This window comes from Herpailurus yagouaroundi, unplaced genomic scaffold, assembly GCF_014898765.1.
Source record: "Herpailurus yagouaroundi ecotype Mexico unplaced genomic scaffold, PumYag 141, whole genome shotgun sequence".
NCBI classification, from domain to species: Eukaryota; Metazoa; Chordata; class Mammalia; order Carnivora; family Felidae; genus Herpailurus; species Herpailurus yagouaroundi.
Genome location: NW_024412396.1, coordinates 35411776 through 35423790, shown reverse-complemented (window position 1 = coordinate 35423790; position 12015 = coordinate 35411776). Strand labels below are relative to the sequence as shown.

Sequence of the window (12015 nt, the reverse complement as noted above, 5' to 3'; positions counted from 1 at the left end):
GTTCGAGTCCTACGTCGGGATCTATGCTGACAGCACGGAGCCTGCTTGGGATTCTCTCTCTTTCAAAGTAAATAAAACTTTAAAAAAAAAAATGTTATCTCCTTTGATCTTATTAGAGAATCTGCATTTATTTAAATACACACACCCCCAACCCCCCTCTGCTGCCTGACTTACACGATGGCAGAGGGAGGAAGTCTTAAAACCACTGGGATAGATCACCTTGGGATACCCAGGCAGAAGCTGTCTGCCTAAGGTAGAGGGGCTCCAGGGTAAGCGAGGCCCAGCAGCTGCTCAGAAACGAAGACCCGGCCCGTGGCCCTGGCCCTCACCCTGTTCAGCTCGTGGAGCTGTGCTGTGAGATCCGCCACCTGCTGCTTGACTTGCTTATGCTCGCTAGTCTCCTTTTCGAGCTTCTCTTTCATTTTATTTAAGGTCTGCATCATCTCCTCCTTCTCTTGGGTCTTGGCATCACATTCGCGCTCTTTCTTTTCCAATTTCTGTTGCAACTCATTGTGCTCTACACAAGAAAACAACGGGACGTGAAAACAGGGGACTCTTCAAAGCTGAAGTGTTTTTCCCTAAACAGAAAACTGGCTGAGGATGATGTGAGGCTCTTCATTAGGTAAATATTATTCCTCTCCTCCGTCAAAGGGAACGACTTGTGGACTCAGTGGTGTTCGTGCTTGGAGGGGTCTTTAGGTGAACAACGTTATGGTTAACTACATCTTGTAAAAGACTGAAGAAGAGACCCTGAAGTCACAGTCCTGAAGATGGAACACAAGGGTGAGCACCTATTTGTGGAGGATAATGGTGCCCGTTTGGTATTTAATTCAGGATCCTGTCATAAAAATGGCCCGTTGGCCACACTAGGGAAAATGAATATTAAAAAGGCTTCTTTTGACAAATTAGAAATGAGAACCAGAGAAGCCATTGTTTGTTAGCCAGGTTGCTGGCTTGTGTCCAACCAGCAGAGGGCTGAGAGGGAGGATCTTGCTCCCTGGGGATATGCTGATGCCAGACCCCGTCTGTCCCTCTGTCCCGACACTGAGTCCTCTCTCCCAATCTCCTCTCGGAAGGCTACCTGGACTTGAAGTATTTTATGCTTCTGGCAAATAGTCCTTAAAACTTGTGAAAGCAAATGCTACCAGATTCTCAGCATTAAAGACTTTAAGGGCAGAGCATGACAATCGCCACAATATGGGGAGAAAAATATTAGCTCTCAGCTGTAGTTTTACTAACTTCCCAATCCTGCTATAATGGAACGAGGCATCCAATGGAGCCCAATGTTTACTTACATTGCCAATATGCCTGCTGACTCCAGCCCTTGTGGGAGAGAGGAGCTTTGGGAAAGAGGACTAATGAAGTTGAGGCTGCAGGTTTTTATTTCAAATACTTGGCCCCAATTCCTACTCTTTTCATAAAGTAAACCCACGAGAGATATAACCCACTGGGGCTGAGCTACACAGAATTGGTCTCTATTTCTGAATCTGATAACACACTTAAATTCTCGCTTTCTCCATCTCTTACTTTTTCTTTCCTGAGTTTGCAGAGAAGAGTTCACACCATTGAAAGCCTTGAATTCTACCAGTCTTGAAGTTAAGGTGACCACTATTCATTCTGTGAATGAATGCATCCCTGACTTCTTCCGCGATGTGTCTGAAACCCACCTCACTGTATCCCATTTTCCTTCTTCTGTCTCCACGTCATTCTTCTTTCACAATTCGAAGACTTGAGACTCTTACGACCGGTCATTAAGCTTTGACAAATCCTGCTGTGCCTCAGAACCACCTCGGAGATTTTAACATTTCAGGAGCCCCAGACCCCACTTCTGGGAGTGTCTTCTACAGGTCAGGGACAGGGCTTAGGGAATTGTTTACAAACGTTCCTTAGATGATTCTGATGTAATGCCAGGTTTGGGAAGCTGCAGCCTAAAGGATTCTCCCTACAAAGGCGTTCATTTACCATCCATTTGCTAAGATCTTCTTGAACACTTACTACTGACTATGCCATAGTAAAGAGAATTCTCCACCTTTCAGGGCCAGAGAACTCCCATCTCCTCACAGCCTCCACCCTCCGATTCATCATCGTGTGCCCTTTTTGATACAGCCTTGCTACTTGAAGACTTCAGAAAAGAATTAATTTTATCTACATTATCTCCTCTTTTACACTCCACCTGTGACCTCATGTTAAACCATCCTGTTCCGCCCACTGACCTTGGCCATTATTTCTCATCCCACCTCAGCCGCCTAAATCCACCATAGTCCCTATCATTTATAGTGCAATCAATATGGCACTATGTTAAAGTCCTTATATTTGTTTTGTCCTTTAATCTTTGCAACAGCCCTGCAAGTTAGATATAATCTTCAGCTTATAGAAGGGGAGGGTGGAGAAGAGGAGTCTGCGTGCCTACGCATGCAGTCAGTGAGGAATGGAGTTGAGACTCAGACCCAGAGCCCAGTGCAGGGCCTGACACATACAGGCGTTCAACAAGCCTGCACTGAGTGACTGCCTCAATGACTCCAAAGCTTCTGTCCTGGGTGCGCTCCTTAGCTTGCACACCCACATCCCTGTGCTCTACGTTTGCCCCTAAAGTATCACCTGACCATTTTCTCTTCGGTATCACCTCTCTTCACCCCAACTTTTGGTCAGTGTTTCTATTCTTTCTACAGCAGCTTCTGGAATCTATTTATAAAACGGTATACAGCAACCTCAGCTGTGTGAGAGCAATCTGAATTCATATATGGGACTTCTAATATAGGTGCACCGCGTGTCTGGTATTTTCTGCTACCAGTGGTGGCCCTGCTTTTCTGCTCCACGGAAAAGGACAAATGTGATGAGGGAAAAGGAAATACTTTGGCATCTCTTAGACCCTCTTTTCAATGCACTAAATATCGGGGGTGAGTGCTATTGTGTGTCACTGGCTGTGACTAAGTAAGTTGGACAAGGAAAAGGAAGTCAGTTGGCCAGCAGAGCGAAAGAGCAGAGGCCGGGAACAGGACTGTTTTCATAAGACGGCCGACTTCAAGCTGCAAGCATTTGGAAGGGAGAGGGTGACTTCTATCCATTCTGAGTGGCTGGCACAGTGATGGGTACAAATGACTCTCCTATCATTTGACGCTGAGTGTTAAGACCAAAGACATGCTCCAGTACTCGCCAAGAGCTGGCCTAGTTACGTCTCATAATGCCTGTATCTACAATGATCGGTGATTTTCTATATGATTTCTCTTTTTATAACGGGTGCCAAACTAAGGTCATGTGGAGAATTGGGCTGCTGAAACCAGGTGGCCTGGGTTTCTGTTAAAATTCTGGGTAGTCCCCCTTAAAACCTAGTGTGCTTTAAAGAGCAGTTACAGAGTGGGGGGAGGGCTGGCATGAGTGGTAGTTAAGAAAATTTGAGTTAATGAATGCCAAACAGCAAATGCTACAAGCTTTTCAAAAAAAATTTACATAATTATAATAAAAGGATAAAATATTTGGCAATCAGCATGACAATTAAAATAGCTGAATTCGAGAGAAAACAGGGCAAAATGCCCTTAAGACACAGAAAAAGAAAGGCTGCTGGATGCATTCTAGTCAGTAAGAAATATCAGTGCAAGTTTCTAAAATATACAGAAAGCAGAGTTGCCCAATAACCAAATACGCGGCCGTTTCTCTCATCAGGTCCTCACTATTTACCTTTTCTCATTTTTTCCGCTTGTTCTTTCCACTGCTTAACTTCATTTTCATTGACCAACCTGTATGATAGTCAAAAGAGCATTCATTACAAAAACATAAAAGGCCCGTTGCCAAAATGCATGCTCTTCTAGGTACAAAAATAGTCCTCTGCAGAAAAATCCTCAGCATGCTTGAAACCCATTTAAACCCAGATGTTACTCAGATACATTACATATGTATATATAGGCGCTCATATTTGACCTCTAGAACATTTCGGTTCTCCCAGCGGCTATTTTAAAGTAGGATAAAGTAAACGTCTTACATTGTGACTATCATCTCACAGACAGCAAAATCAGAAACTTACATTCGTACGACATTCTTAATGTTAAAGTTTTCCAAAGGCGTGGTGTCAGGGTCCTGTCCTTTGTCATTCTGAATAACTATCTGCTGTATAATCCTATCTAGTAGCAGCCAGTACTGAACGGTGTTGCCGCTTCTCTTGTCTAAAAAAGAAAAGAAGGGTGGAAAAATACTTCATGTTGTTTCTAAACTAGGATGAATATGTTTCAACAGCGGTCACCCACCAGAGCCACAGAACCAGAGATGTTTATAACATCTGCACCAGCACTTCCCAAAGTTTCTGGAATTCTGACATGCGATGATCATTTACATGATTGAGAGGCACTTTCTACCCCTTTCTAAATGTGTTGCAAGGCATATATTTATTTTTAAAATCAAAGTAAGTTATAATTCATTTCATTTTTAGAACGTCATAATACCCCTTAAGCTGTGTGGAGACACGTTGGACTGTCACAAAAGCAAGGTTTGGAATCCCTGGTGTGCACCCAAGCTAATCAGCGCTGCTCAGAAGACAGAGCCCTTTGGATGATGTCCAAACATTCAAAAACACACATGTAAGTCACAAACACACTCACAAGGCATTTGGAGGCAGTGGTGCAGGATGGACATGAAGTGAGGGTAAGCTTCACTATGGGTCAGCCTCTTCCTGGTCAGCTCAAACATCTGAGTCGCACTTTTTGTGTCTATGTGAACCTATTCCGTATGAAAAAGAGATCTAAGTCAACGCCCGGTATCCTCAATAGCTGCAACGCAAGGTAAGCAAATCCAAGGCACGCACGGCTAATCCTGCCACTTAGGTAGCAAAACAAAACCCGGATTTTGCTTTTCGGTTGTACCGGTCCATGTCAACTCAACACACGTTACGGCAAGGGAAGTCCATGAGTTCATGAGTTAAATCTGATTAATTGTGACCATACGTACCAGTTCAAATCTTTTGGCAAATTCTAGTTCATCTTCATTTCTGAGCATTTCGAAAAAATCTAAATGCCTGAAATCCAATAAAAGAGAAACTATTAAAAGTAGAATGTCCTACAAACACAAGCACATAGGAATTAGGACATTAATACTAAGGCCTTTCCTAAATTGTCAGAGATAGCTCTAAAAGAAATAAGACAAGATTGTGAATGCCTTTGCTTAACTATGTTCTAAGGAAAAAAGATACTCTGAGTGAGATCACAGTAAGAGACAAGCTTCAAAGCCTAGGATGCCTAGTACACATTAGATAATTAATAAATGTTTATCAAATTCCAACACAACCAAGTCCGGCTTCTGCTCACAGACTTCTTTTATGGAAAAAGCAAATCCACTTGCCTGACTGATGAATTAAGATCACCAAAGAAATATTCATGCCATTCACCTATTCATTCAAATATTTATGGAGTCCCTACTATGTATTTTAGCAACTGGGGATAATAAGTTTTATGAAGACAAACGTATCAGAGTAAAGGGAATAAAGAATAATGGGAGGTAAGGTGAGTGGTGGACACACACTGGCTGGAACAGGTCTCTTGGAAGGGAGCAATAAGCAATTTGGACATCTGTAGGAAGATCTTTTAATGCTGAGCAAATAGCAAGTACAAAGGCCCTGAGGCAAGAATATTTTGACATGTTCACAGAATATCAAAGAGTGCATGAACAAGGTAGGAGAGCAGTAGGAGAGATCTGAGAGCTGGTGGGAGATCTGAGAAATGGTAAAATGATTGCAAACATGAGCAAATGAACAAGAAAGTGAAAATTAATGCCTATCAAGGTGCCTCCAAGTTTTATAGTCAATTTTCATAATAGCCCATAAAACATAGTTGTCATCATCATCATCATATATCTTAGGAAAAAAAAAAAAAAAACACAGCAGGAAGATTCAGAAAGATTGAGTAACTTGACCAGAATATATAGCAAGTGAAAGAGGTAAGACAAGAATGTGGATTCAGCCTGATGCCAGAACCCACATGAGGTTCTCCACACAATGTGCTGCTTCCTTCACGGAGAAAGTCTTAATATAAAAGCATCATAGTTGAACTAACAGTCTGGGGCCAGCTCCTTATGCTACACAAAGGTCACATGTAGTTCACAGGCTAGCACTACACATACGGAAAAAGCTTGAGAAAGATCTCAGATGAGAACAGTCTGACTTACCTATCTAATGTTGAATTTTCATGTTCCCTTAATTTATCTATTACAGGTTGAATTCCTAACATCAGAAATTCATAGCGAAGATGAAGTCTAAAGTCCAAACTTTCCTGAAAGTGAAAGGGTGATAAAATACATATTTATGCTTTTTGGACTACATAGTAATCTTTTTTTTTTTTTTAACATTATTCTTCAATAATACATGTTTTCAATAGCAGTATGGAAGGTTCTTACCACCCCAGCGCCTTGGCTCAGCACTGCGTTGATGAAGGACATGATGGCAGTCTTGAGACTCACTTCATCTCGATACCGCCCTGTGCTTTTATCCAAGTCATTGATTAATGTCTACCAAGGACACAAATATAGAAACAAAGGACTGAATCACTAATTGTACATTCATTTTATTAATCCTTATACTCAGAAGTCAATTTTTAAAAATCTTGTGTTTAGTCAGAATTACATGGATCTACAGAAAGCCATCTTTTATTTTTCTTAAAATTAGTTCAAAAAACTTTCAAAATTCCTACATCACATACATCCATATATGTATGTATGTATGTATGTGTGTGTGTGTATACACACACACACACAAAATACATATTTTGTCTGCTTTGTCAACTCAGCTCTTTATATTTGAGCATAAATATGGTGACATAATCCCAGTGTATATATTAATACTGAATCAAGAATGGTAACCTATAAAAATTTCAGGGAACACTGCATTTCATGGAATCAAAAGATATATGCTACATGATGTGTAGAAAGCAGGGCCACATTTTCAAGTTCAGTAAATCTAAAATCCCAGGTTGATTAACTATAGAAAGCATCTTCTACTCTGGTACTAAAACCCAAAAGGACAGAAAGACTGGAAGACATAGTGTGAGTAATCATCACAGGGGGAAATAAGTCATGTTCCCCCTTCAGGGCCAGGAAGGCAGCTGTCAAAAGGGGTGAGTGACCAAGTGGCAAGGGAGCATGCCCACCTGAAAGCGGGTTCTTTCACTGGCATACTTCTGGTAATGCAGCATGGCCTGCAGAACCTTCTTGTGACCCCCGGGAACCAGGCACACGGCGCCCAAGATTTCCAGCACGGCCACCTTTGTTTTAATGTTCTCTGTGCTCAGACTCTGAGCAATCACGTTTATACTCTCAGAGTGAGCCAGGACATGAGCCCGGCCTTGAGAGTTGTTCATTAGCGCCTTTATACAACCAATGAGAGAGGTATGTATTCGAGACTCTGAGGTCTCGTAGTCCATGGTCTTTAGAAAGTTGAGAATACATGACAGGCCATCCAAGTCAATGAATCTGGTTACAAACCTGTCAGGAGAAGAAGGTTAAAATGTATCAGACTTAAGTTTATTTGGAATTTTCTAATAGCCCTTAATGGAAAAGTTTTGCAGGGACAGGAGGAAGGAAGACATAAGTCCTGAGCACCAAAGATCTACACTGATGAAGTCTTCTTAATTCCTGGCCTCTTCCTCTGCACAAACCCAATGGTCAGGTCTCTCAGAAAGGTAAAATAATCTCTGTTTGAGATACAAAGGTCTCAGCTGATACAAAGAACCAATTAACAGATCATACAACCATAGAAACTCAGGAACAGGAAGACACTCAGAATATGTGTCTTAAGTTAAAGTCATCTGCTGATCCCGTGTTGTTATAACATTCAGCCCCTAGATACCTTTACATTAACCCCTGACCCATATCAATGAATGTCAAAGAGCATCTTTAAATTCTAGAATTTTTGCTTGTCAAAAGATGAAAATCTATATTACTAACATTCTGCAGCAAAACTCTTCTTTTGTAGGACATGCTGCTGGAATCCCAATATATAAAATAATAGCAATTCTTTGTCACTGCTCATTAATTTAATTGACATCTATAGTGCTTATTTACTGTAAAGTCAGTGAGAATAATTCACAATATGCACATGCATTTGAAGTCTCTGAAAATTTCAGAAGTAACACAACTTGCTTATACGACTGCACCAGAAATTTCCAAATTTATTTTGCCTTGGATACCCGTTAACATCTGAGAATGCAAAACACACACAAATAGGGAAACACTGATGTAGTTAGGATTGGCTAGAAAACCTGTGTCACACAACTACACAGAATTTTTGATAAGTCAATAGGCTTTTCTTAATATTTTATAGTTAAAGAAAATGAAATCTTTATTTTTCCAGCCATTTCGTGCAATCACACAACCCAGATGGAGCCCAATTGGTTGAATCAATTGGCTTCTTTCATAGCACCTATGTTAATGAAATGTAACTAGAAGCACCCCAACATCTCACCAAACCTAATTAATGGAAAATGAAGGCGTGGGAGACACACAGAGAAGGCTGACTACCTATCATGGTTTTTTTGTTTTCTTTGTTTTTTTTGTTTTTTGAGAGAGAGAGAGACAGAGCGAGAATAGGGGAGGGGCACAGAGAGAGGGAGACACAGAATCTGAAGCAGGCTCCAGGCTCTGAGTTGTCAGCACAGAGCCTGACACAGGGCTGGAACTTACAAACCTGTGAGATCATGACCTGAGCTGAAGTCAGACGCTTAACTGACTGAGCCACCCAGGTGCCCCCATCATTTTTCAACGTTTATTTATTTTTGGGACAGAGAGAGACAGAGCATGAACAGGGGAGGGGCAGAGAGAGAGGGAGACACAGAATCGGAAACAGGCTCCAGGCTCCGAGCCATCAGCCCAGAGCCTGACGCGGGGCTCGAACTCACGGACCGCGAGATCGTGACCTGGCTGAAGTCGGACGCTTAACCGACTGCGCCACCCAGGCGCCCCATCCCATCATTTTTTATTAACAGTTTTATTGAGATATAACTCACAAGCCATAAAATTCATACTTTCAAATGTACAATTCAGTGATATGCAGAGATGTACAACCATTGACATCATCTGATTAAAAAATTAAAAAAAATTTTTTTTAATCTTTATTTATTTTTGAGAGAGAGAGAGAGAGAGACAGAGTGCAAGTAGAGGAGGAACAGAGAGAGAGAGACACACACAGAATTCGAAGCAGGCTCTAGGCTCTGAGCTGTCAGCATAGAGCCCGATGAGGGGCTTGAATTTATGAACCATGAGATCATGACCTGAGTTGAAGTCAGATGCTTAACCAATTGAGCCACCCAGGCATTCCCCCCAATTTTTTTTTTAATGTTTATTTATTTAAAATTTTTGTTTAAGTTTACTTATTTTTGAGAGAGAGAAAGAGAGCACGAGCAGGGAGGGGCAGAGAGTGAGAGGGAGACCCAGAATCTGAGAAGCAGGCTCCAGGCTCTGAGCTGTCAGCACAGAGCCTGATGTGGGGCTGGAACCCACAAACTGTGAGATCATGACCTGAGCTGAAGTCAGACACTTAACCAACTAAGCCACCCAGGCACCACAATGTTTGTTTATTTTTGAGAGTGAGTGAGTGAGAGAGAGAGAGAGAGAGAGAGAGAGAGAGAGCATGAGCAAGGGAGGGGCAGATAGAAAAGGAGACACAGAATCTGAAGCAGGCTCCAGGCTCTGAGCTGTCAGCACAGAGCCCAATGCAGGGCTCAAACTCACAGACTGCGAGGTCATGACCTGAGCTGAAGTCGGACACTTAACCGACTGAGCCACCCAGGCGCCCTGACATCATCTGATTTTAGAACACTCTAGTCATCCCCAAAAGACCATTTCCCCCTCACCCCAATCCTAAGCAACCACTAATCTTTCTGTCTGTATGGATTGGCCTTTTCTGGATCTTCCGTATAAATGGAATCATACACTATGTTGCCTTCTGTATATCTGGCTTCTTTCGCTTTGCATAAATATTTTCAAGGCTCATCCATGTTGTAGCATGTATCAATATTTTTTCTATTTCAATATTCTATTGTATTCAGGGCCAAATAATATTCCACTGTATGGATATATCACATTCTATTTATCCATTTATGAGCTGATATAATTTGGGTTGTTTCTACTTTTTGGCCACGAGGAATACTGCTAACATGAACACTCCTGCATGGGTGTTTGTGAGCCAGGTTTTCATTTCCCTTAGCTATATACTGAGGAATAGAATTGTCAGATGATACGGCAATACTACGTTTAACAGTATGAGCGACTGCCCAACTGTTTTCCAAAGTGGCTGAACCATTTTACATTCCCACCAGCAGTGTACCTGCAACGAATACTTGCTAGTCTCTTTTTTTATTTTACCATCTTAACGGCTGTCTGCATATCTTCCAATTGAAGAAAATCAATTCATTCAATGTTCAACGATTAAAGTTTTTCACTTATGTTCAATTGCATGCATTTAAGACATCTTTGAAAGTTTGGCTATTTCAGGAAAAAAGAAGAAAGAAGGGTAGAAAAGAAGGGAGAAAAAAAGAAAAGTGGTAAGTAGCACATGCTACCCAGAAAAGAATTACCTCATTGGTTTTGTCCTCAGTGCTGTTTTCAAACTCTCTATAGTTTTACTTCTCTCTTCTTCCTCTTCCTTCTCTAAAGCCAGGAGAGATTTTCTCTATGCAAAGAAAATCGAAGTTACCTCTTCAAATTCTATGATTTAATTAGGGTACAAGCAAGACAAGCCTACAGATTACATGCTATTATCACTTTTAAGACAAATAAATAAGTAATAAATCTATAATCAAGATAATTACAAAACCAAAATATGGAGTAAAAGTACTAAGAATTTCAGATTTATCATCTCTGCCAGAAGTTCTTTCAAATTATAAAGCTTTAAGAAACATTTAGAAATCTTCGGTACAGATTGCAGTTTGTCTGACTATAGTTGTAAATGACTCTGCAACTACACTCTAATGAAGATATAACTATTTATATTTTATAGAAAGAGGATTGGGCCTGCAGTTAAATACAGTATTCTGGCAACTAAAGTTAGTAACATTATCACACTATCAAACCAAGGCAATATGTGTAATCCTCAAGCCAAAAAGTGTAATCTTTTACACTTTTTGTTACATTAAATTATTTAAGAAGGGCAATGAACTCCGACATGATACTAAGTTGGACAATTCCTTCAGCCTAAGATTTAAGCTTTAGAAATGATTCAACACCATTTGGAAATTTGGCTACAGAGTGTGTGTGGGTGGGTAGGTGGGGGGGGGGTGTGTGTGGGGTGGTGGTGGTGGTGGTGGTGGTGGTGGTGGTGGTGGTGGAGGAGGAGGAGGAGGAGGAGGAGGAGTGTGTTTATGCTTTCCCTACACAGGGATCTTTTGAGCAGTGCTTCCCAAACTTTAACATGGACACGAATTATCCGGGGACCTTGTTAAAATGAGGGTTCTGACATGGTATGTCTGGAGTGAAGCCCGTGGTGCTGCATTGCTGACTAGTTTCCATGTGGTGCTGATGCTGCAGGTATATATGGACCTCACTTTGAAGAATGAGGCACAAGGAAGCAGACCTCGGCTGACATCACGGCCATGGATGCCAGTCAAGTTTATACTTGTTAAACAGTCTTTTCTAGTCCTTTGAGTCCATGATCACTTAGTTGTACTAAAAGTATCCCCAAATCTTAATGGCCTCAGGTATACTCCACCCACAGAACCACTGGTTCCTTGTCTTCATCCTATTCTGAACATGTGCTTTTCTAATTCAGTCTCCCTACCTGTTTCTAATTCTGATTAAGTGCATGACTGGGAAACAGTCTGGAGTATTGCTTGGGGGGGTGGGGTGGGGAGGGGGCAGGGGGTTGGCTCTTATCCATGTGTCTCAATGATCCAGTCTCTCCCTTTCTTTCAGGACCACAAATCATCAAAGGGTGGCTTTACTTACTTCTTTTAAGTTAATAGTATCAGGACTGAGTAACTAAATGTTAACTGAAGCCTAAATTTGACTTCATGACTAGGAGGGGGTGAACCTCCAAACAAACAAATG

The 12015-nt window shown here is 41.4% G+C and overlaps 1 protein-coding gene across 4 annotated transcripts in view; it reads right to left on the bottom strand.

Moving 5' to 3' along the window:
- The window catches only part of DAAM1 (dishevelled associated activator of morphogenesis 1), a 176150-nt gene that overhangs the window by 42216 nt on the left and 121919 nt on the right, over positions 1-12015 (bottom strand). For all 4 annotated transcript variants that reach the window (XR_005790927.1, XM_040477281.1, XM_040477283.1 and 1 more), the window contains 9 exons: positions 10548-10642; positions 7125-7458; positions 6376-6486; positions 6148-6251; positions 4936-5002; positions 4590-4707; positions 4019-4157; positions 3676-3734; positions 330-517 (listed from right to left, as the gene is read on the bottom strand). Coding sequence is in view for 3 of the 4 variants with exons in the window: in XM_040477281.1 (XP_040333215.1) it covers positions 330-517; positions 3676-3734; positions 4019-4157; positions 4590-4707; positions 4936-5002; positions 6148-6251; positions 6376-6486; positions 7125-7458; positions 10548-10642 (1215 nt within the window). In the remaining variant the exon portion in view is untranslated. The remainder of the gene's footprint in view (positions 1-329; positions 518-3675; positions 3735-4018; positions 4158-4589; positions 4708-4935; positions 5003-6147; positions 6252-6375; positions 6487-7124; positions 7459-10547; positions 10643-12015) is intronic.